This window comes from Zingiber officinale, chromosome 5A (genome assembly GCF_018446385.1).
Source record: "Zingiber officinale cultivar Zhangliang chromosome 5A, Zo_v1.1, whole genome shotgun sequence".
NCBI lineage: Eukaryota > Viridiplantae > Streptophyta > Magnoliopsida > Zingiberales > Zingiberaceae > Zingiber > Zingiber officinale.
The window spans coordinates 133,144,468-133,169,677 of NC_055994.1; the positions used below are offsets into that span (position 1 = coordinate 133,144,468).

At 46.2% G+C, this 25,210-nt stretch overlaps 1 protein-coding gene across 1 annotated transcript; it reads left to right on the forward strand.

Annotated features, from left to right (window-relative positions):
• The first annotated feature begins 22,848 nt into the window (after positions 1–22,848).
• LOC121980039 lies at positions 22,849–23,379 on the forward strand. Its single transcript, XM_042532011.1, has one exon. The coding sequence runs from the start codon at positions 22,849–22,851 to the stop codon at positions 23,377–23,379; it is 531 nt and encodes a 176-aa protein (XP_042387945.1).
• Positions 23,380–25,210: the final 1,831 nt, after the last annotated feature.

The following is a 25,210-nucleotide window of genomic DNA, read 5'->3' on the forward strand; positions in this document are numbered from 1 at the left end:
ATGTCGAAGACCCCATGCTGATCGGCCGGGCGTATATTATCCAAGCCACGAGATCGATGTCAAAGATCCCGTGCTGATCGGTCGGGCGTATATTATCCGAGCCCCGACCTCGTTGTCGAAGACCCCGTGTCGATTGGCCGGGCGTATATTATCCGAGCCCCGAGCTCGTTGATGAAGACCCTGTGCCGATCGGCCGGACGTATATTATCCGAGCCCCGAGCTCGTTGACGATGACCCCGTGCCAATCGGTTGGGTGTATATTATCCAAGCCAAGAGCTCGATGTTGAAGACCCCGTGCAGATCGGCCGGGCGTATATTATCCGAGCCCCGAGCTCGTTGTCGAAGACCCCGTGTCGATCGGTCGGGCGTATATTATCCGAGCCCCGAGCTCGTTGACGAAGACCCCGTGCCGATCGGCCGGGCGTATATTATCCGAGCCCCGAACTCGTTGATGAAGACCCCGTGCCGATCGGCCGGGCGTATATTATCCGAGCCCCGAGCTCGTTGACGAAGACCCTGTGCCGATCGGCCGGGCGTATATTATCCGAGCCACGAGCTCGATGTCGAAGACCCCGTGTCGATCGGCCGAGCGTATATTATCCGAGCCATGAGCTCGATGTCGAAGACCCCGTGTCGATCGGCCGAGCGCATATTATCTGAGCCACGAGATCGATATAGAAGACCCAGTGCTGATCAGCTGGGTTTAAGTTATATTTGAAGACCGTTGAGCGGCGACGTTAAACCCTCACGTCATCGGCTGTCGAGCGGTGACCTTAGTCGAGTGGCGACCTTAAACCCTCGCGTCATTGGCGGTCGAGCGGCGATCTTAAACCCTCGCGTCATCGGCGGTCGAGCAACGACCATAAACCCGCATCTTCACTGACCATCTTATCAGAGCATCGGATATTCTACCTCCCCCATCAGGGGTCGAGCAGTCTTCATGAGCATCTACCTCCCCCATCAGGGGTCGAGCAGTCTTCACGAGCATCTACCTCCCCCATCAGGGGTCGAGCGGTCATCACTAGCATCTACCTCCCCCATCAGGGGTCGAGCAGTCTTCACGAGCATCTACCTCCCCCATCAGGGGGTCGAGCAGTCTTCACGAGCATCTACCTCCCCCATCAGGGGTCGAGCGGTCATCACGAGCATCTACCTCCCCCATCAAGGGTCGAGCAGTCATGACTAGCATCTACCTCCCCCATCAGGGGTCGAGCAATCTTCACGAGCATCTACCTCCCCCATCAAGGGTCGAGCAGTCATCACAAGCATCTGCCTCCCTCATCAGGGGTCGAGCAGTCTTCACGAGCATCTATCTCCCTCGTTCGGGGTCGAGCAGTCATATTGAATACTCTATCTCCTCCTTTTGGGTCGAGTGGCCTTCATCGGTCTCGGACCAGGATATCTCATAGGCTCTGCGCCTGTTCGGCTCACGACTTCCGTTTCGATTTTGCGTGTGATGCACCAGTACGGCTCACGACTTTCACTTCCATGCGCCCTTGACTCATGGGTTACGCTTCATTTCAGTTCACGTGCGATCTGCTCGTTCGGCTCATGATTTTCATCCCCGTTCGCACTTGATTTCACGGGCTATGTTCCCGTCCAATTTTCAGGCTCCACGCTCGCCCAGTGTTGCTTTGCCTTTCGCTCGGTCTCCCGATCACATTTTATGGCCCTCCGACCAGTATTTTTGGTCGCCCTGTTGGCGCTTGCCACTCATCCGTCATTTTGCCTGGCACTCATCGTTCGCAACGCGCTTACTCATCGTCACGGTTGTGCGCTCGATATCCCATGTGGCGCTCGGTCGTCTATCATTTCACTGGCCATTCGGCGCTGCGTTCTGTCGCCCTCTCGGCATCGTGCCAGCTCTCGACTTGACATTATCTCTCGCAGTTCGATCGACATCGTTATTATCTCTCGCGTGACGCTCTCTCGATTACTCGGTTCGCATCGGCATCTGCTTGATCGCGTGCTCGGCTTGATCGACCGTCTTTCTACCTGATCAGCATTGTCTCCGTTGCTTGGATCGTATTATTTCCCATCGCTTGCTCGATGCTACTTGAGTTATTTGCGTGGCATCGCCACCGCTACTTGCTTGGCGTGATAAGACGAGCTCAGTGATTTCGCGTTCGGTAGTGATTCTGTTTAGGCTTGGTCCAGTCAGTCGGATTTGCGCATCCTTCGACTAGACTTGAAGGGGAGGCTTGTGATACGGATGTGATTAAGGGACAGAGAAAGAATTTGGAGGAAAGGGGAGGCCATTTTGTACATTTGACAACAATTAGGTTTTAGTTTTAAAGCTGGGCACTGTTCACCCGCGGAAGGGAGGGCAATTCGTGCTCCTTTCCGCCGCCAGCCAAGGAGAGGTTTTCTCCCTCTCAAGCCTTCCGCCGGCGCCGACGAAGCCGCCGGCGGTCCCTTCCCCTTCGATACATGTCCTCTCCTCCAGTATCTTCACACCGGCATCGCCACTAGGATGGGGAGGGGTTTTTCCGCCGCCGTCACCGCGAGAGAGCCAACACCAGCACCTCTCCTCCACGCCGCCGCCAACGCTGCCTTTTCCTTCCTCACCAGCAAGCCACCCCTCCCTCTATCTCTCTCACACTCACTCCACGCTCTGCTCCGTGGGGAGTCGCAGTCGCCGCCAGGGAAAGCCCACCTTCAGGCGAGCCCCTCGTTGCCGATGGTCGCACTACCGTTAAGGGGAGGAGGCTGCCGCCTCCCTCTCCCTCCTTCGGTCTCCTTCTCTTCCCATAACCTCCTTTGTCAGAGACGTCATCCAACAGCTATGCCTCCGCCTCCAACAGCGATACCGCCGTTTCCAGCGGTTGCCGGTACCTCCTGCCGACACCGCCTCCCCCAGCGGCTGTAGGTACCGCCGCCGGCAGCATCGCTGCTTCCTTTCGCGATCACAACCGCAGAGTCCAGCGGTTTTTGTCGCCGCCGAGTCCGGCGGCCACCGTTATCGTGTATAGCGACCACCGCAGCCTCTTCCGGCGTCTAGCACCACCTCCTCTTCAGGCGTCCAGCTTCGCCGCCTCCGGCGACTACGGTCGCCACTGCCTTAGGTGGCTATTGTCTCCAGCGGCCATCGGCACTGCCTCCGATGAGTGTCGCCCCCCGGAGACAACCACCGTCATCCTCCAGACAGCTGTCGTCCACATGCTCAGGTTTTTACTATTTGTCTACTCTAGCCTGCAAGCCGATAGAGTATTTGGCCTGCGCGCCGCTATTGCATTCCGGCCTTCGTGCCCCTCTCCCGTCCTTCGTGCCCCTATTTCGGCCTGCGAGCTGGCGTTGTAGTTAGACTGCGCATCACCATACAGATCCATATCGCGTCCAGCTTTGAGCCACAGGAACCAGTTGCTCATCTGGCAGACGTCTATCTATTCTTCACGGCCACGACGACTTGATTAGCACCACAACCGGCTCATCCATCCATCCGAGGGCGCCCCCCGGGGCCAGGGTACGTCAGTGTACTTTTCTTGCATTTATTTCACTATTCTGTCATTAGTGTTCGGTTACTTATACATTTGTGGGACCCACCTCGAGCATCGAGGTACCAGGGACTCGGTCGCTGGATACAGGAACGGTTGACCAGAGGAGGACTTCTGACGACTTGGTCAACATAGAGGACAGATCATCATCCGGGTCATGGAGAGGCGGTCAACATTCCGAACACGACATTCCGGCAGGTTCGTCTTCTCAGCTTCCCAACAGGATCAAATTGGCGCTGTCTGTGGGAACTCACTTGGTCGAGAACGTGAAAATGGACGACGCCAGGAAATTCTATCATCCTCATGACCTCGGTCAGTTTTTGCGTTATCTTTCCTCTTTCAGTTATATGATCTGCCCAAGTTCCTCGATCAAGGACCCCCGTGCCTATCGGCCGGGTGTATATTATCCGAGCCCTGAGCTCGTTGACGAAGACCCCGTGTCGATCGGCTGGGTGTATATTATCTAAGCCACGAGCTCGATGTCGAAGACCCCGTGCCAATTGGCCGGGCGTATATTATCCGAGCCCCGAGCTCGTTGACGAAGACCCCATGCCGATCGGCCGGGCGTATATTATCCGAGCCACGAGCTCGATGTCGAAGAGCCCATGCTGATCGGTCGGGCGTATATTATCCGAGCCACGAGCTCGATGTCGAAGATCCCGTGCTGATCGGCCGAGTCGAGCGGCGACCTTAAACCCTCGCGTCATCGGCGGTCGAGCGACGACCTTAAACCCTCGCGTCATCGGCGGTCGAGCGACGACCATAAACCCGCGTCTTCACCGACCAGCTTATTAGAACATCGGATATTCTACCTCCCCCATCAGGGGTCGAGCAGTCTTCATGAGCATCTACCTCCCCCATCAGGGGTCGAGCAGTCTTCACGAGCATCTACCTCCCCCATCAGGGGTCGAGCGGTCATCACTAGCATCTACCTCCCCCATCAGGGGTAGAGCAGTCTTCACGAGCATCTACCTCCCCCATCAGGGGGTCGAGCAGTCTTCACGAGCATTTACCTCTCCCATCAGGGGTCGAGCGGTCATCACGAGCATCTACCTCCCCCATCAAGGGTCGAGCGGTCATCACTAGCATCTACCTCCCCCATTAGGGGTCGAGCAGTCTTCACGAGCATCTACCTCCCCCATCAAGGGTCGAGTAGTCATCACTAGCATCTACCTCCCTCATCAGGGGTCTGTTGGTTGCTACTCGGAAAATCTAGCGGTTCCACTGTACAAAAATTTTGTACAAAGGTCTGAACATTTTCCTAGCTACCATGTGTTCTTTTAAATTAAACTTGGATCGCCTGCGGAACTTAACACGTTTGATCCCAAGTTTAATTTATATATTCTTTTAGGTTTAGATTTGGATCTCCTGCGGAACTTAACACGTTCAATCCAAATCACCTAGGTCACAAAGTTGATTAAATATTAATTTCCAAATTAGGCTTCCAGGACTGCATGGCGAGGCACATGACCTTCTTGGATATGGGAGCAACCACCACCGCCTAGACAAAGCCTTTTAAGGAAAGTTAATATTTAATTTCCTTAATTGACTCTAGGTTAACCAAAAATAATAATCGAAGCACAAGTTCGAAAAGAAAACAAAAGAACACAACATCGAAAACTAATTCGAAATCTAGAATCACATGCCTCTTGTATTTGGTATTTTTACAAAGAAATAAAATTAGTATGATGCGGAAAATAATGACTAGTTATACCTTTCTTTGTGAACTTTCAATGACCTCTTGATCTTCTACCGTATTCCTCTTCTAACCTCGGACATTGTGTGGGCAATGATCTTTCGAGATGAGAACCACCAAGGCACCTTCTTCTTCCTTCCTTCAAGTTTCGGCCAAGCAAAATCTTCCAAAGGATGAAGAACTTTTTCCACCAACCAAGCTCTAAGGGATGCAAGAAACAAGCCTCCTTTCTCTCCTTTTCTCCAAGCTAGATCCGGCCACTTCTATGTCTCCAAGAGGTGATGAAGTCTCGGCCACAAGAAGGAGAAGAGAGAAGGGGAAAGGGAAACTCTAGGGGCCGGCCACACCTAGGAAGAAAAGAGAGGAAGAAAAAGAATAGAGTTGTTCACCATGAAGACACCTCTACCCCCTCTTTTATAATCCTTGGTTTTGGCAAATAAGGAAATTTAAATAAAAATTTCCTTAATTCCTTTGCCATGAAAAAGAAAAATTATTTTAATTAAAACAATTTTTTTTTTCAATTACAATGGCCGGCCACCTCTTTCCCCAAAACAAGGAGAGTTTTAATTTAAAACAAAAATTAAAACTTTCTAATTTGTTTCCAGAAATTTATAAAATATTTCTCCAATAATTTTTATCCCTTCATGATTGGTTAATAAAAAGGAACTTTTATAAATTAAAATCTTTCTTTTAAACATGTGGATAATTTTCAAAAAGGAAAGTTATCTCTAAAAATTAAAATCTCCTTTCAATCTACAAATAAGGAAAGATATTAAATCTTTTCTTAATCTTTTGTAGAAACTAATAAAAGAAAATTTTTAATTTTTAAACTTTCTTTTAAATCATGAACATGATTAAAAGGAAAGTTTTTACCAAAATTAAAATCAATCTTTTAATCTATAAATAAGGAAAGAGATTTAGTTCTTCTCTTAATCTTTTGTAGAATCTTATAAAAGGAAAAATTTAAATTTTTTAAACTCTCTTTTAAATCATGTTATCCATATAAGAAAAATTTTAAAAATTAAAATTTCTTTTTATTTTAATAGGGCCGGCCACATGAATTCACCCATGAACCAAGCCATGGCCGGCCCTAGTTTGGTCTCCAAGTTAGCTTGGTCGACCCCTATAGGATGGGTAAGAAGGTGGGTATAGGTGGGTATAGTACTCTATAATTAAGAGGCTACGATAGGGACCGAGAGGAGGAATTGGTTTTGGTCTCCCGATAAAATTAAGCATCCTGTGTTCGCCCCGAACACACAACTTAATTTTATCAATAATAATTCATTCCACTAGAGAACTATTATTGAACTACCGCACCAATCCCAAATTACATTTTTGGGCTCCTTCTTATTATGAGTGTATTAGTCTCCCTGTGTTTAAGATAATGAATGTCCACTAATTAAATGAATTACTGACAACTCACTTAATTAATATCTTAGTCCAAGAGTAGTACCACTCAACCTTATTATCATGTTGGACTAAGTCCACCTGCAGGGTTTAACATGACAATCCTTATGAGCTCCTCTTGGGGACATTCTCAACCTAGATCACTAGGACACAGTTTCCTTCTATAATCAACAACACACACTATAAGTGATATCATTTCCCAACTTATCGGGCTTATTGATTTATCGAACTAAATCTCACCCATTGATAAATTAAAGAAATAAATATCAAATATATGTGCTTGTTATTATATTAGGATTAAGAGCACACACTTCCATAATAACTGACGTCTTTGTTCCTTTATAAAGTCAGTATAAAAGAAACGACCTCTAATGGTCCTACTCAATACACTCTAAGTGTACTAGTGTAATTATAAAGTTAAGATAAACTAATACCTAATTACACTACGACCTTCCAATGGTTTGTTCCTTTCCATCTTGGTCGTGAGCTACTGTTTATAATTTATAAGGTACTGATAACATGATCCTCTGTGTGTGACACCACACACCATGTTATCTACAATATAAATTAATTGAACAATTACATTTATCATAAATGTAGACATTTGACCAATGTGATTCTTATTTCTAGATAAATGTTTATACCAAAAGCTAGACTTTTAGTATATATCATAACAGGGTCGAGCAGTCTTCACGAGCATCTATCTCCCTCGTTCGGGGTCGAGCAGTCGTATTGAATACTCTATCTCCCCCTTTTGGGGTCGAGTGGCCTTCACCGGTCTCGGACCAGGATATCTCATAGGCTCTGCGCCCGTTCGGCTCACGACTTCCGTTTTGGTTTTGCGTGTGATACACCAGTGTGGCTCACGACTTTCACTTCCACGCGCCCTTGACTTGCGGGTTACGCTTCAATTCAGTTCACGTGCGATGTGCTCGTTCGACTCATGATTTTCATCCCCATTCGCACTCGATTTCACGGGCTATGTTCCCGTCCAGTTTTCAGGCTCCACGCTCGCCCAGTGTTGCTTTGCCTTTCGCTTGGTCTCCCGATCACATTTTATGGCCCTCCGACCAGTATTTTTGGTCGCCCTGTTGGCGCTTGCCACTCATCCGTCATTTTGCCTGGCACTCATCGTTCGCAACGCGCTTACTCATCGTCACGGTTGTGCGCTCGATATCCCATGTGGCGCTCGGTCGTCTATCATTTCACTGGCCATTCGGCGCTGCGTTCTGTCGCCCTCTCGGCATCGTGCCAGCTCTCGACTTGACATTATCTCTCGCATTTCGATCGACATCGTTATCATCTCTCGCGTGACGCTCTCTCGATTACTCGATTCGCATCGGCATCTGCTTGATCGCGTGCTCGGCTTGATCGCCCGTCTTTCTGCCTGATCAGCATTGTCTCCGTTGCTTGGATCGTATTATTTCCCGTCGCTTGCTCGATGCTACTTGAGTCATTTACGCGGCATCGCCACCGCTACTCGCTTGGCGTGATAAGACGAGCCCAGTGATTTCGCGTTCGGTAGTGATTCTGTTTAGGCTTGGTCTAGTCAGTCGGACTTGCGCCTCCTTCGACTAGACTTGAAGGGGAGGCTTGTGATACGGATGTGATTAAGGGACAGAGAAAGAATTTGGAGGAAAGGGGAGGGCAGTTTGGACATTTGACAGCAATTAGGTTTTGGTTTTAAAGCTGGGCACTGTTCACCCGCGGAAGGGAGGACAGTTCGTGCTCCTTTCTGCCGCCAGCCAGGGAGAGGTTTTCTCCCTCTCAAGCCCTCCGCCGGCGCCGACGAAGCCGTCGGCGGTCCCTTCCCCTTCGATACATGTCCTCTCCTCCAGTCTCTTCACACCGGCATCACCACTAGGATGGGGAGGGGTTTTTCCGCTGCCGTCACAGCGCGACGGCCAACACCAGCACCTCTCCTCCACGCTGCCGCCGACGCTGCCTTTTCCTTCCTCACCAGCAAGCCACCCCTCCCTCTATCTCTCTCACACTCACTCCACGCTCTGCTCCGTGGGGAGTCGCAGTCGCCGCCAGGGAAAGCCCACCTTCAGGCGAGCCCCTTGTCGCCGATGGTCGCGTCGCCGTTAAGGGGAGGAGGCTGCCGCCTCCCTCTCCCTCCTTCAGTCTCCTTCTCTTCCTATAACCTCCTTCGTCAGAGACATCGTCCAACAGCTACGCCTCCGCCTCCAACAGCGATACCGCCGTTTCCAGCGGTTGCCGGTACCTCCCGCTGACACCGCCTCCCCCAGCGGCTGTAGGTACCGCCGCCGGCAGCCATCGCTGCTTCCTTTCGCGATCACAACCACAGAGTCCAGCAGTTTTTGTCGCCGCCGAGTCCGGCGGCCACCGTCGTCGTGTATAGCGACCACCGCTGCCTCTTCCGGCGTCTAGCGCCACCTCCTCTTCAGGCGTCCAGCTTCGCCGCCTCCGGCGACTACGGTCGCCACTGCCTTAGGTGGCTATTGTCTCCAGCGGCCATCGGCACTGCCTCCGGTGAGTGTCGCCCCCCGGAGACAACCACCGTCATCCTCCAGACAGCTGTCGTCCGCATGGTCAGGTTTTTACTATTTGTCTACTCTGGCCTGTGAGCCGATAGAGTATTTGGCCTGCGCGCCGCTATTGCATTCCGGCCTTCGTGCCCCTCTCCCGTCCTTCGTGCCCCTATTCCGACCTGCGAGCTGGCGTTGTAGTTAGACTGCGCATCACCATACGGATCCATAGCGCGTCCAACTTTGAGCCACAGGAGCCAGTTGCTCATCTGGCGGACGTCTATCTATTCTTCACGGCCATGACGACTTGATTAGCGCCGCAACCGGCTCATCCATCCATCTGAGGGCGCCCCCCCCGGGGCCAGGGTACGTCAGCGTAATTTTCTTGCATTTATTTCACTATTCTGTCATTAGTGTTCGGTTACTTATACATTTGTGGGACCCGCCTCGAGCATCGAGGTATCAGGGGCTGGGGTAACTCGGTCGCTGGATACAGGAACGGTTGACCAGAGGAGGACTTCTGACGACTTGGTCAACATAGAGGACAGATCATCATCCGGGTCATGGAGAGGCGGTCAACATTCCGGACACGACATTCTGGCAGGTTCGTCTTCTCAGCTTCCCGACAGGATCAACTATCATTCCAATTTGAGTTGACACTCTCTAACTCATCTAAGGGGTAGAGAAAATGCTCATAGGAACCCAAAACCTATTGGTGCTCCTTGGATGTTCTAGGTACTCACTAGGGATAACTTCCCTAGATACCTTCCTAATGACCTTGTTAGGCTTCTTATAAGCTTTGGTCTCATTTTCTAGGTCAACTCTAGGGATTGCTTCCCTTGTAACCTTTTTAGTGACTTTCTTAGACCTCTTAGAAGTCTTAGTCACATTTGTTGTTGCAAAGATACTCCTAGGGATAACTTCCCTTTTATCATTGACTTGACCGCTGGACCTAGGGTTGGTTCCATAGCTATATGGAATCCTATGATAAGAAGACATATCCTTCTTAGTTTTAGGTTTGTATCCCAAACCCCTATGACCATTGGATGACTTATGTGCTTCTAGACCTATTTTATGCTCTTTTTGCCCTTTTAGGATATTTTCCATCCTTTTTAGGGTATTTTTCATTTTATCAAGCCTTCATTTCAAGGCTTGATTTTCTTGCCATAAATCCCTAGATTTTGGTCTTTCACTAAATCCTTGAGCATTTTTATTTCTAGGCTTATAACTATGATCCTTGGTTTTTTTGCCTAGCTTTTTATCTACCTTCCTAATCCTAGGTGTAGTAGTTTTAGCATGAAGAGCTACATGTTTTTCCTTAATGCTATCATGCTTTCTATTTTTATGGTAAATAGCATTAAAATGAAATAAATTAGAGCTAACATGTTTTTTACCATTATTCAAGGGGATAGACTCAATAAATGATACCTTGGGTTTTACCTTGGAAGCTCCCCCTTGACTTGTGCTTCCTCCCTTGACTTTGATCGCTTTCTTCCCCTTAGGACATTGACTTCAGTAATGCCCCTTTTGATTGCACGAAAAGCACACAATGTGCTTGCTGCTCTTCTTTATTGTGGGAGCGGTCTCCTTAGACTTCTCCTTGCCCTTTGGTACCACTTGACCATTCTTCTTGGCCAATTTAGGGCACTTGCTTTTGTAGTGCCCATGTTCCCTACACTCAAAACATATAATATGATTTTTATTTTTAATTGAAATAATTATACATTCATGTGTAGGGATGACACTTGATCCTCCATTTGATGTCTCTTGATTTTTGAAGGATGCATCATCTTCTTCTCCACTTGAACCGGGCAGAAGCTTCTCCTTCTTCTTGATCCAGTATCAATAAAGGTCTCTCCCCCTCAATCCTAGAGGTGGAGGCTTTTTCATCTTCATCTTGTACATGGAACAAAGAATGTGCTCCTTCCTTGCTCTTTTCATTGTATTCCTTTGAAGATGAGGCTTCTTGGACTTCCTCTTCGAAAGTTGAGCATCTCTCAACTTCGGAGTCCTCTTGCTCTTGACCTTGATCCACTGAGTCACCCTCTTTGGATTCTTCTAGATTTGGTATAGTGGAGGGGATCTCATGAATCTTTGCCAATTTGCTCCAAAGCTCTTTGGCATCCTCGAATTCTCCAATTTGAGTCAAAATATTGCTTGATAATAAATTAACCAATAGCTCGGTCATTTTATCATTAGCCTCGTTCCTTTGAATTTGCTCTTGGCTCCACTTGCTCTTCTTGAGAATCTTGCCTTTTGAATTTCTTGGAGCTTCGAAGCCTTCCATTAGAGCAAATCATTGCTCTATCTCCATCATCAAGAAATTTTTTATTCTTGATTTCCAAGAATCGAAACTCGTCATAGTGAATGGTGGAGGCACCCTTGTGTCGAATCCGAGTCCATCTCGGAATTCCATCTTGAAGTTGAGCCTTTGATGAATTCTTTGACTTGATGAATTTTGCTCCAACTTCTTCACCCTCTAGCCTTGTTGCCCCTTCCGACGATGATTCCGGTGAAGAGTGACCTCGCTCTGATACCACTTGTTAGGGTCAAAATATGCTAAAGGGGGGGGGTGAATAGCTCGTCGTGCTTGTCATTGCTTGTTTCTTTGTGATGATATGCAGTGGAAAATACAAGAAACACAATTACAACGCTAACACAAGAATTTACTTGGTATCCACTTCAAAAAGAGGTAACTAATCCAAGGATTCACACACGACACACACTCTCTACTATGAAAACACTCCTCTACAGTAATTACCGAAGGCGGAGAAGCATGTACAGGACTCACACACAACAAGAAGAAAAGAAGAAGCAAATATAAGTAAATCTTACAAGATTTTATAGCATAAAACCCTAGATTTCTTTTCTCTTCTTGTTTGGAATGCCTCTTGACCTTGGAAGTGCAAGAACACCTTGCTCCAAGACGCTTCAAGAACTGGCGGTGAGCTTTATGGAAAGATCGCTGTGTGTCGTAGAAGAAATCGGGCGAAGAGATGAAAGAGCTACTGAAGAAAACGCTCGCAACGGCTTTATCCAACACCAACGGTCGGATCTCAATCGATTGAGTTACTCCCAATCGATTGGAGAGGCTTTGGATCAATCGGTCGATCGATCTAGAGCGCCTCTGTACTCTCTGGAAAGAGTTGGAATTGATTGTCCGATCGATTCAAGACTCTCCTGCGATTTCCAACCTCCCAATCGATCGCCCGATCGATTGGAGGCTCCCAATCGATCGGGTGATCGATTGGGAGGGCTTCTATGCAACAAACCCAGCTTCCCAATTGATCCACTGATTGATTGGGAGGAGAGTTTGACGCAGGACACACCCAATCGATCAACCGATCGATTGGGCATGAGCCAATCGATCAGTTGATCGATTGAATCAGCTTGAATTGCCCTAATCAAGTCCCACCCCTAAAATCCAACATCTGGTCAACCATGAACTGTTGGGACATCATGCCTAGCATCCGATCACCCTCGACCTGCTAGGACTTCCTCACCAAGTGTCCGGTCAATTCCTTTGACCCATTTGGACTTTTCCTCCTCGTGTCAAGTATCTGGTCAACCCTTTGACCTACTGGACTTCTCAATACTAGGTGTCCGGTCAACCTTGACCCACCTGGATTTCCACGTGCCTGGCTTCACTCACCAGGACTTTCCATCTGCCTGGCTTCACTCACCAGGACTTTCCATCTGCCTAACTTCACTCACCAGGACTTTCACCTAGCTTCACTCACTAGGATTTCCTATCTGCTTGGCTTCACTCACCAAGACTTTCGCACTGCCTAACTTCACTCACATGGGCTTTCACTTGGCTTCACTCATCAGGATTTTCCAACTGCCTAACTTCACTCACCAAGACTTCTCCTCTGTCTAGCTTCACTCACTAGGTCTTTCATCTAGCTTCACTACCAGGATTCTACAACTGTCTGGCTTCACTCACTAGGACTTCTCAGTAAAGTATCCAGTTAGTCTTGACCTACTTAACTCTTCTTCACATCTAACTGACCAACCTTGACCAAATGAGAATTGTACCAACAATCTCCCCAAATGAACGATTGCACCTGCAATCTCCATGTATTTTCAGTCTCCATGTATTGTCAAACATCGAAATCCAAACATCAAGACTCAAGCTTGAGCCATCTTAAGCTTAGTTAACCAGGTCAACCTTGACCTAGGGAATATTGCACCAACAATTAGTTCAAGAGCATACTCACTTATAACCTAGCCGAACGGCTCAAGAGTCTAGAACATAGGCATGAAAGCATGTTCACTTATAACCCGGCTAAATGACTTGGGAGTCTGGGACATACGCCCAAGAGCAGGCTCGCTTATAACTTAGTCGGATGACACGAGAGTCTATGAGGCACGTTGTATGACTCGAATGCCTTGGAGAATAGAGACACAATGTATGACCTGAATACCTTAGAATATGGGTATGAGGGCATGCTTGCTTATAACTCAGCGATTGGCACGTGAGCCTGGGACACAGGCATGAGGACAGACTCGCTTATAACCCAGCTGAATGGCTCGAGAGTCTGAGAGATAGGTGGGAGAGTATGCTCGCTTATAACCTAGTTAAACAGCTTGAGAGTCTGGGACATAAGAGAAAGAGCATGCTCGCTTATAACCAGGTCGAACGGCTCGAGAGTCTCGGACATAGGCGCAAGAATATGCTTACTTATAACCCGACCAAATGATATGGGAGTCTAGGACATAGGCGTAAGAGCATGCTTGCTTATAACTCAATCGAATGGCTCAAGAGTCTGGGAGATAAAAGCAAGAGCATAATTGCTTATAACCAGATCGAACGGCTCAGGAGTCTGGAACATAAGTGCAAGAACATACTCACTTATAATCTGGTTAAACGACTTGGGAGTCTGGGACATAGACATAAGAGAAGGTTTGCTTATAACCTGGTCAAATGGCTCGGAAGTTTGGGACATAGGCATGAGAGCATGCTTACTTATAATCTGACCCAATAGCTTAAGAGTTTGGGAGATAGGCGTGAGAGAATGCTCTCTTATTACCTGGCCAAACAGCTTGGGAGTCTGAAACATATGTATGAGAGTATGCTCGCTTATAATCCGGTCGAACGACATGAGAGTCTAGGAGTCATAGTGTATGACCCAAACCTTGGAGAATAGAGGCACAGTGTATGGCTTAAATTCCTTGGAATATGGGAGCAAGGGCATGCTCGCTTATAACTCGACCGGTTTGTACAAGAGTTTAGGAGAGATGCGAGAGCATGCTCGCTTATAACTTGGTCGATTGACACAAGAGTCTGTGACAAGCGCAAAAGCAGACTCACTTATAACTCAGTCGGGTGGTGTGAGAGTATGGTAAGCATAGTGTATGACCCGAATGCTTTATAGAACGGAGGCGCAATGTATGCCCTGAATGCCTTGGAACATGGGCACAAGGGCATGCTCTCTTATAACTCGGTCAGTCAGTACAAAAGTTTAAAATTTCTGCATTGCTAAATATATGGATATATCTTGAACTTTAAAAAATGAAATCTAAATTTTAGGCTTATCTGTCAAGCTGGTCTGAGTGGATAATCTCAAACTATCGCGCAGGGATGGATGAGCAGCTCGATATGGTCGAGCTACCGATTGAACTTGCCACTTAAATTTTAATTGTCAATCGACTCCTACTTGAGGATGTCGATAAGACATTATGTGCAAATGTCGATTTGATGTTTGATCTGTGTGTCTACTAGGCCCCTCCTACTATGTTCTTGAAGGAGGTCGTTGGGAGGAGAGCGAGAATGATCCTTTATTCGCTTCTCTTGACTCAGCCATTCGATGAAGCATCTTGGCATACCGACGACATTCACTGGTAGCATGATAAGGAAATTGATGGTAGTCACAAAAATGTCTATGCCTCTCAGGTAGTGACTACTCCACTTCCCGCTCTACCCATTCTTCCCGGACTAGTGGAAGATTTGGGCGGGAATCTTTGGTGCATTCTGGAGGTGGTGGTGGTTTCCAACTAGCTTGACTAATCGGAGCTAAGACAGTCACCTCTTTTTAGGTGGCCTGAACTTCCACTATATTAACATATCTGACCGCTTTTCTCAGTAGGTCATCGAAGTCCTATGGGGGCTTTTTGACTAGAGCTTAAAAAAATTCTCTTTCTAAAAGGCCTTAGGAGAAAACGCTTATTAATATCTCGGGAGTGGCGGACGGAACATCTAGCGCAACTTGGTTGAATTGCCTGATGTATGTTCACAAGAGTTCTTTAGCCCCTTGCTTGAGCGTGAACAGATTCAGACTGATCTTCTGATACCTCCTGCTACTGGTAAAGTGGTGCAGGAAAACTTTGCAAAAATCTTTGAAGCAGCAAATAGACTCAACTTGGAATCGGCTAAACCATCTTTGTGCCGAGCTGAAAAAGGTGGTAAGGAACACTCGGTATTTAACTCCATCTGTGTATTGGTGGAGGATGGCTATGTCTCGAATTTAACTAGATTGCTCCTTCATATTCTCTGATCGTCAAAGGGCAGAAATGACTCGGTAGTCTGTCTTCCAAAATTTTTTGAGAGAACGACATGCTTATTCCCTCAAGGGAAACACTGGTCATTGACACTTTCTTCTTTTAAAGGTCCCGAGCGGGCACGTTTCCAAAAGATGATATTTGGGGCCTCTACGCTTGATCCACACCCTCAAAAGGCATACAGAATACGGTATGGTGATATGCTATCGGAGATGAGGGCATGTGTGGAAGACTGATTGGCTTTGCAGGTGCTCACTTGAAGCTAGCTGTTGGTGGGGGAGGAATTGACCGGAACCCAGTTGGGTCATTTGGTATGAGGGCCCGTCAGCAATGCAAGTAGGCCATTTGGTAAAGGACCTTCTTGTTGTTGTTGCTACAATAACTTTTGCGCTCTGACTGTTATTAGCAACTCCAAGTCTTCTTATGATAAAGTGACGGTGGTGAGTCTTCCAGCCTATACCTCTTCCATCTTCTCATTTCAAATTCAGGCGAAGTTTCCACAAACAGTGTCAAATTTGATCCTATCTGAAAGTGGTAGAGATAGCATGCTGCTATGGGGGGCATCGAGGTGACTCGTATGTTGATTGGGAGAAGACTTTTGAGTTGGAAGGAGACGATGTTAAGCGATCCTGAAGCTAAGAGCTGTGAACCTACGCACCTCACAAACAACCAACGGGAGCGTTAGAGCGAGAACCAGGGAACGGGTCCCTGTAGGACCGTTGGGCCGGCTAGAAGGGGGGTTGAATAGCCTAAAAAAAATAAACAGAAAAGACCCTTCTCGAACTTTCAACAGAACACTTGCATAAAGTAAATTAACAGTAAATAAAAAGCAGAAAGAAGAGGCTCACAACTTGACTTGGTTACAACCAAGGAGGTTGTTAATCCAAGGAATGAACGTGCACTAAAATATCTCCTTCCGGCGGAGAAGCCTCTTACAAGGTTGAAGCGCAGAAAGATGAGCTAAACTAAAGCGCACAAGTGTTTGGAATGTAAATTTCTGAGTTGATTAAAGCTTACGGACCAAGGCTATATTTATAGCCTTGGTCGGGCGCCTGGAAGGGTTCCGGCGCCCGAGGGATAAATTTTATCCCCAACGTTCAGATCGAGTTTGACTCGATCCGGTGAAAATCTTGGGTCGGGCGCCCGGAAGGGTTCCGAGCGCCCGGACGCTCCGCCGGAGCCCAAAGTCAACGATCGTTGACTTTTTCGTCCGGACCTCTTCTCCGGTTCGATCCCGCCTCGGTCCGGTTCTTCTCCTCCGGATCAGCTCACTTGGGTGATCTCGCCATCCGGAAAAGGGCTCACCCGAACCCAACTTCCGGCTTCTAGTCCATGCTCTGGCTTCTCATCCCTCGGAATCACCACGTGTTTCCTTCTCGCTCACGGCCAGACTCATCCATGCTGCCCCTCGACGCACTGCCGCCCTTCTCGCTAGCGTCTCTTGCTCCCCGAGCAATCTTCCGCCTCAGCTCGCCCTCGGAACCACCGCACGCTTCCTTCTCGTCCACTGGGGTACTCTTCCGCAGCACCTCGTCCCTTGGACTGCCGTCCTTCTCGCTAGCTGCGTCTTCCGCTCGACTACCTGTGTTCCTAAGCTACTGCACACTTAGACACAAGGTTAAATACACACAGGACCTAACTTAACTTGTTGATCACACCAAAACAACCTTGGGGTTCCAACAATCTCCCCCTTTTTGGTGTGATCAACCCAAGTTAAGTTAGGGTTAAAATAGAATTAAGTAAATTAACTTAATTTGTAATTTAAGTGCAAAAAGATAGAAAAAAAATTAAATCTATCTACCTCCCCCTAGACTTATACTTTCCCTTCTCCCCCTTTGATCACAAAAAAAGTGGGGTTCCAAGAAAAAACAATCTAAGGGTTTAAAAACTTAGAAAGAATATTTTTAAAAAAAATTCTAGGTTTTTAAGAAATTTAGAAAATTTTTCTAAGTAATTTAAGCTGAGATTTCTAGTTTCAGGAAAAAGTTTTTTTTTTTTTTTAACTTAGGAAGAAATGATTTTTGAGAATTTTTCTAAGAAAAAAATCCTAACTTAAATTTTTGAGAATTTTTAAGCGCAAAAAAAAATGACTTAGGGGGGAAAAATTCTAAGTAAATTTCTAAAATAAAATGTTTTGAATAACCTTTTTAAAGCACTAATTAATTCTTGTATTAATGCTTTATTAGTAAGTTAATTAAACATTTATTTCAATATTTTGGCTTCCAGGTCGTGGCGAGGCACCAGACCTTCTTGGTTATTGGAGCAACAACCACTTCCTTGACAAAGCCTCATAAGGAAATTCTTTGTTTAATTTTCTCACTTAAAGCACTAATTTTATAATTTAGTTTAGGCATGTTTTAGGAACCCAATATAGGTTCCACCCTACTGGATTAATTAAAAAGCTTTTAGGGACATATTTTCTTGAAATATTCCTAATTTGTCCCGGGTGATATTTAAAGTACCACTTTAAATTATTAAATCTTCTAAAATTGGTTTTAGATGAACATGCATAGTTTTTCAAGTTATCTACTTGAATTTTTAAATCATCATTTTCAAGTTTCAATTTTTCATTTGCTATTTTTAATTTATCTAATTCTTCTAAGGGACAAGACTTAGCTAGAATTACTTTTAAATTTTTATTTTCACTTTCTAATTTGCAGCAATCTTTTGTTAAAAGTTTAACGAACTTAAACATTTTATCGGGAGGAAGAGATCGTACCTGACTTACCTTGTCGATCTCGTTGTCTGTTTCTCCCCCTGAGCTGCTGCTTTCTTCCGACGTGTCTCCCCCTTCATCGATGCTCTCGATGCTCATTTCGGAAGAGCTTGAATCGCATTCGTCTTGATGACTCGCCATCAGTGCGAGTCCGGAGAATGCTTCGACTTCCGATTCGGACGACGTATCGTCCCACGTCACCTTCAGGGCCTTTCGTTTTTGGATGGGCTTCTTACCCTTTTCCTTGTCTTTGTTCTTCACTTAGGCAGTTGTCCTTGACATGCCCTTCTTCGTCGCAATGGTAGCAGCGGATCGTTCTTTTCTTTCTACCCTGTGGATGGTTAGTTTTTCTAGAATTGTATAACTTCTTAAATCGTCTTACCATCATTACCATTTCTTCGTCGTCGAGAGAAGATTCCGATTCAGGTTCGTCTCTCGAAGCATTGAGGGCGACGTTGTTCTTTGGCTCCCTCATTCCTGCACATCTTGGCTCATGCACTTCAAATGTTGAAAAAAATTCTTCTAATGAAATTTTTTCTAAGTCCTTCGAAATGTAAAAAGCATCTACTAGTGATGCCCATTTTGAATTTCTAGGGAAGGAATTTAAAGCGTACCTGAGCGAATCTCGGTTACTTACCTCTTCTCCGAGATTCGAAAGTCCGATGATGAGTTCCTGTATCCTTGAGTGTAGATGTGCAATTGTTTCACCTTCTTCAAGACGGAGGTTGGTGAGCTGGTTGCGAAGTAAGTCCCGTCTCGCAAGCTTGGCTTCGGATGTTCCTTCGTGTAATTCAAGGAACTTCTCCCAAAGCTCCTTTTCCGAGTTGTAGGTGCCGACACGGTTGACTTCTTGTGGCGGAAGTACGGTTAGCAAATGGAATTTCGCTTTCTTGTTTGCCACGTACGGCCCGCTCTTTCTTTGTCCATTGATTTTTCGCTTTGCCCTCGGAGCTTCAAAACCGAGTTCCATTATTTGTAATAAATCAAAATCGGTGCCAAAAATACCTCCATGTGCTTCTTCCACAATGTCCCCTCGAATTTTGGTGGATGGATGTTAGATCCGCCATCTCGTGGTTTCACTATTTTAGAGCGTCTTGGCTCGATACCACTTGTAGGACCGTTATGGCTAGAAGGGGTTGAATAGCCTAAAAAATAAATGAAAAGACCCTTCTCGAACTTTCAATAGAACACTTGCATAAAGTAAATTAATAGTAAATAAAAAGCGAAAGAAGAGGCTCACAACTTGACTTGGTTACAACCAAGGAGGTTGTTAATCCAAGGAATGAACGCACTAAAATATCTCCTTCAAAGGAGAAGCCTCTCTACAAAGAAGGAAAGCACAAGGTTAAGCGACAAGTGTTTTGGAATGTTTGTTGATTAAAAGCTCGGACCAAGGCTATATTTATAGCCTTGGTCGGGCGCCTGGAAGGGTTCCAGACTCCTAGAGAATTTTGACTCGATCGAGTTTTGACTCGATCCGGAAAATATTGGTCCGGGCGCCCGGAAGGGTTCCGGCGCCTTGGGCTGCTCTGGGCGCCCCGACCCTGAGCCCAAAGTCAACAGCCGTTGACTTTTTTGTCCGGGACCTCTTCTCTGGTTCAGTCACGCCTCGGTCCGGTTCTTGTCCTCCGGATCCGCTCACTTGGGTGATCTCTGCCATCCGGAAAAGGGCTCACCCGAACCCAACTTCCGGTCTTCTCGAGCAGGCTTCCCTCCGGCTTCTCGTCCCTCAGAATCGCCACGTGTTTCCTTCTCGTCCGCCGGCGTACTCATCCGCTCGTCCCTCGGACTGCAGCCCTTCTCGCTAGCTGCGTCTCTTGCTCCCCGAGTAATCTTCCGCTCCGGCTTTCGTCCCTCGGAACCACCGCACGCTTCCTTCTCGTCCACTGGGGTACTCTTCCGCAGCACCTCGTCCCTCGGACTGCCGTCCTTCTCGCTAGCTGCGTCTTCCGCTCGACTACATGTGTTCCTAAGCTCCTGCACACTTAGACACAATGTTAAATACACACAGGACCTAACTTAACTTGTTGATCACACCAAAACAACCTTGGGGTTCCAACAGTCCCTAGCGTAGGCCCTTTGACTCTCAAGTCAGAATAGTAGCCGAGCGAAAATGGAGAAGATGATGAACGGTAGAACCATAATAGTGTGCAGATGTGCATGCTTTCATGCGCATAGGTGAGCGTACCTGAGCGTTTTCGGCCAACAAAGAGGGCCTTCCTTTTATACCACCTCTTATAGCCTCTGCAATTAATGAAGTGACATAGAATGTACAGTGTTAGTGTATATCAAGTGGTAGAGTATGTTCGAGAGCATACGTCAGAGTAATGACATATTTTCCGACAGATTGTTACAATTTTCTGACAATATTTTCTCCTATAGAGAGTCCAACTTGCTCTGGGTCGACTGACTATAGATTAGGAGTTATGCTCATCAAAAGTGAGAAACTAAGCCCCGTAAGTTCGACCGGCGCTGGGGCCGAGCGGATGTAAGTCGAGAGCCTTGCATTTTGGGAAAGTGGGGAGCTGAGCCCCCAATTAAGATTCGACTGACACTAGGGCTGGACGAATATAAGTTGAGAGTCTTACATTTTGGAGAAGTAGGGAGCTGAGCCCCTAAGGTCCAACTGACAGTCTGGCCTTGAGCCGACCGGGTTTATGCTTCGAGATTCGGAATCCATTCAGACAATATGTACGGTCGGACTTTATATCGAGAGTTCATTTTGCACTCAGCTGCTATATTTGAATATAAAATTGGGTCCAATTGAGCGATATGGCTTGTATGTCTGATCAACCTTTTGGTTCAATCGACTAGAGTACTCGACGATGACACTAAACTTATTTTAATAAGACATTGATAAAATCTAAAAACTAATCCCTTCTTAATTTTTACCACCATATCAATCATTTTAATTTTTTTTATGTCGAACCCCACTTCAAATTCTCAACTTATTCGCGGTATCATAAGGCAACAGAACCTTCTTAACACGTGTTGCAGGTTTTGTGTTGGAAGCTCTCCTTCGAACAATTATTCCTCTCTCTCTCCCTTTCTTTTTTTCAAAGGCATGTTTTTCCACTAATCTTCACATCTCTGATTGAAGTCTTTGACATTTTAGATTTACTCTCTCTAGTAGAGCACGGGTTTAAACCCTAAGAACATCAACTTTCCAGCCCAGCTAGCTACTTGGATAGCAGCGGTAGTTAACCAGCTTCATCAAATCCCTCGACGCATTAATATTTAGTGGATCTGGGAGTCGATCTGAAACTAACCTAATTAAATCTTTTCACGGGTATGAAAAAGTGAAGTAGATAGATTTTGTCTGTCTTCACGCAATGTGTTCAGCAACCATCTCTTTGGGTTTAGTTAGTTAGGAAATCACATTCAGCCACTGACTCAATTATAGTTTTTAAAAAGAAAATTATTTATAAACTAAGCGTAATTTAGTTATATTATGTGATCGAGGGAATGCAAATAGATAAAATTAAAAGAATATCATTCTGATTATTAGTTATATCTACATATATAATTTGAAAGCACGTTACATTTTTAAAAAAAATTGTAGATTTGTGTCGGTTGGTCACGCGCCCGCACGTTGTCCAGCCACTTCCTTCACGCCCGACGTGCTAACGGTTGCGGCTCAGACACGCCGTGGCCAGCATGCGAGACACGAGCGCCCGCACGATGACGCGAACGGAGACAATCGCCAGGCGCTGCTGCATGCGAAATCGAACCGCACCCAACCAACATTTGTTAGTATTTGAATCTCCGGTCCAGTTAATTATTGCCGGATGGTTTTAATCCCACTCCATGCCATCCAGCCGTGATCCTCGTTAGGTCCGGCGCCACACCCACGTGATGGGCCACCTGCATTAATGGGGAGCAACTAAGAAGGCGTAAGGCACAAGCGCATTAATTAGTGGTTGAAGGCCGCGGCAGATAAGTTCGGTGTGACCCATCAATAGCATCGCCTAACAGACTTGCTCACCTTCGATTCGTTCAACGTTGCCCAATCCAATCTCGGTGGACCCAACGAGAGAAAGGGCCGGAAAGGAAGGATCGCCCACCGTTCAATCAAAAGTAAGAGGCAGATATGTGCGTGCGAGAGAGACCGGTCCAATGGGTGGCCCCGTTCGGACGTCAATTCCCGGATTTCAAATCTGGTTGATAACGGGCATGTCCCAATTACTTTAGAGCAAGGGAAAAAAAAACAAGAAAAGGCACGTCGTTCTCGCGCTCGTGACGGACTGACGGGTGTTCCCACGATCCCCGAACTCCACGCTCTGTCGTTTTGTTTCTCTCTCCGGTGTCGGTTTTGCCCCTGCTTTTGCTAGTTATTACGGAGCCGGATGCCCTCTTTCTCGTGTATGCGGAAAAAGGGAGTGAAACATTTGCCAGAATCCGCTTCCTATATAAACCCTATCCTCCTCCGTGTACCACACCGCTATCATTCACACGCTATTGCTACTGTTCTTATCATCCTTCTCTCTTTATTCATCTGTCTCCCGCTTTTTTACCCTTTTGCCCTTTCTCGGCGAAGATTTCATGGAGGGATCAACGGCCGGTGACCGCAAGCGGCGCCGCGAGGATTTCGAGGAGGCTGGGTCGCCGGAAATTTCGTCTCCAGAAGCTAAGCGCCTTCTGGTCGACATACTCGATGATGACGCCGAGGCGGGAGAGCGGGATCTCGCCTCCATAATGAAGACCCTCGAGGAGGAGATCGCCCTCCCCTGTTCGCCGCTGCCGCTGGCTTCTGCGGATCGCGCAGAGCTGGAGTTCCTGTTCGAGGCTTCCGACGACGAGCTAGGCCTGCCGCCGCCATCGGAGGTGCTGGGTGAGGCGGAGGTCGCCGGAGATGGAAGGTTTCAGGGGTCAGAGTTGCTGCATATTTGGGGGATCGACGACGACGGACTTGGAGGGTACGAGGGTTTCGAGTGCGCGGTGCCGCCTGAGGAGAAGGCGGTGGAAGGGGCTGTATTCGACGAGGGACTCTTTGAGTATTTTGACGTAGCTTTTTGCGGGTCTTCTGATTTAACGGATCTCTCGTGGAGATCTGAGACGTTGCCTGCCGTCTGATGGACGGCGTAAGTTTTTTTATTTTTTCTTTCCTTTTTTGCCCTTCCACTCATCCTCCCGTCCACTCCGGACGATGGATAAATGGTGCTTGCCGTTGTAAAAGCGTCAAGAAAAGAAGTCTGGGGAAAACTAGAAGAGACGTCGAGAATATTTTTGTTCTCAGCTTCTGATTAGAAGATTGATGCCCGTCTTGTCTGACAGTGTGGTGGTTGCTGCCGTGGTCGAGCATATCTTATAAACCTTGAAATATAAAAAAAATTATCTATCAAATTTTAGTATATTAATTTTTGATATAATATTAATATAGTATTTGGAATATCGAGTTAGAAAATTGCATATTATTAAAATTTTGATTAATATATATATAATTTTACTTATTTTGTTCATCCTTATTTAAGTCTCAACTACCGTACTACACTCCCATCAAAGATCATAATTTTGGCTAAACGGCCAAAAGTGTTCAGGTGACAGCTCATTTGATACTTGAAACTTAAGAAAGGTCCGTGCAGATGCAGTAGATAAAAGCTTCCAGATTAGCTTTGTTTTTTATTTTATTTTATTTTATAAATAACACAGGAAGAGAAGTTTCATAATTACATTGTTTGCATGCGGCAGTAGCGGAGCGAAGCTTGTATAGAGTGGTCCAAATTAATCTGGACTTGGATCGTAATTTCAGGAATGTGGTGGCTCATCTTTAATCAATCACAAGTGTCCCCATTATTGTCTGATGTATTGGCCACTGCGTCATAGATTTTGCTTGTCAATTTGCACACTTGCATGTGCAAATAACTTACATTCCTTTAAAATGTGAAATTAATTCAATCACAAAATTAGACAATACGTTTTTCATCTTTCTTGTTAAAGTATTTCAAATATGTAATAATAATAATAATATTTTTGATACGGGAGGTTACGAGTGCGTCCATAAATGATGTGGAAATTAAAATAAGATATAGTGGCAATTAAAATTAAGGTGAGGTGGCAGCTAACGCATCACCTTCTTCGCTCTCAATATATGGTCGAATGTCTATGTAGTCGGGCAGGCATAACATACTTATCTCTCTATTCAGAATCAAGATATACAGATTAAATCCGAATGATCCTAAAGTCGATTAAGCATATGAGATTCAGTTCTCCACTTCTGTAATATTATTTTTAGCTTACAGATACCGTCCTACAATGCGGTACAACCTCTAATATAAATCAGATCGTCATAAGGTCGGTCGTACCTACGAGTCCGAGCATCTTGTTATCCAATAGTTAGTCTGCCATTATATGTTCAGTCGGTCCTAGAGTTGACTGGACCTGCTAGACTTAGCTCTTCATTACTTATCAAATCTTCAACATGAGCTTACGAGCATATTGCCGACCGAACTTATGGTTGGTTGTACTTATGAGATTTAACTCCCTCTTCAAAGGGCAAATTACATACGGTTATTCTCATTATAAAGTTGGTCAGACATAGAGACAGTCAGGATACTCTGTTCGTCCAGGTATCCGTCTGGATTATATTCCAGGAGACAACATTGTATACTTATATTCCAGGAGGATAACTGTACAAATGTCAAATTGTATACCTTCTATTATCCGACATCTTTTAACACTGAATATTCTTTGTCGCCTCATTATTGCGAGGTCATCAGAGGTGATATAAAAATGGGGGTTCTCTCCACTGGAGGTACGCTTTTTACACGCTTTACTTACCATAGTACAAAATTTCTCTCTATTAAGCTCACTCAAATTTACCATAGTTCCTCTTCACTTCTCGCTTGGTTATTCACTGACTTAAGTGTCGGAGGGCCTACATAAGAGATTCCTTCTCTATTTTTTG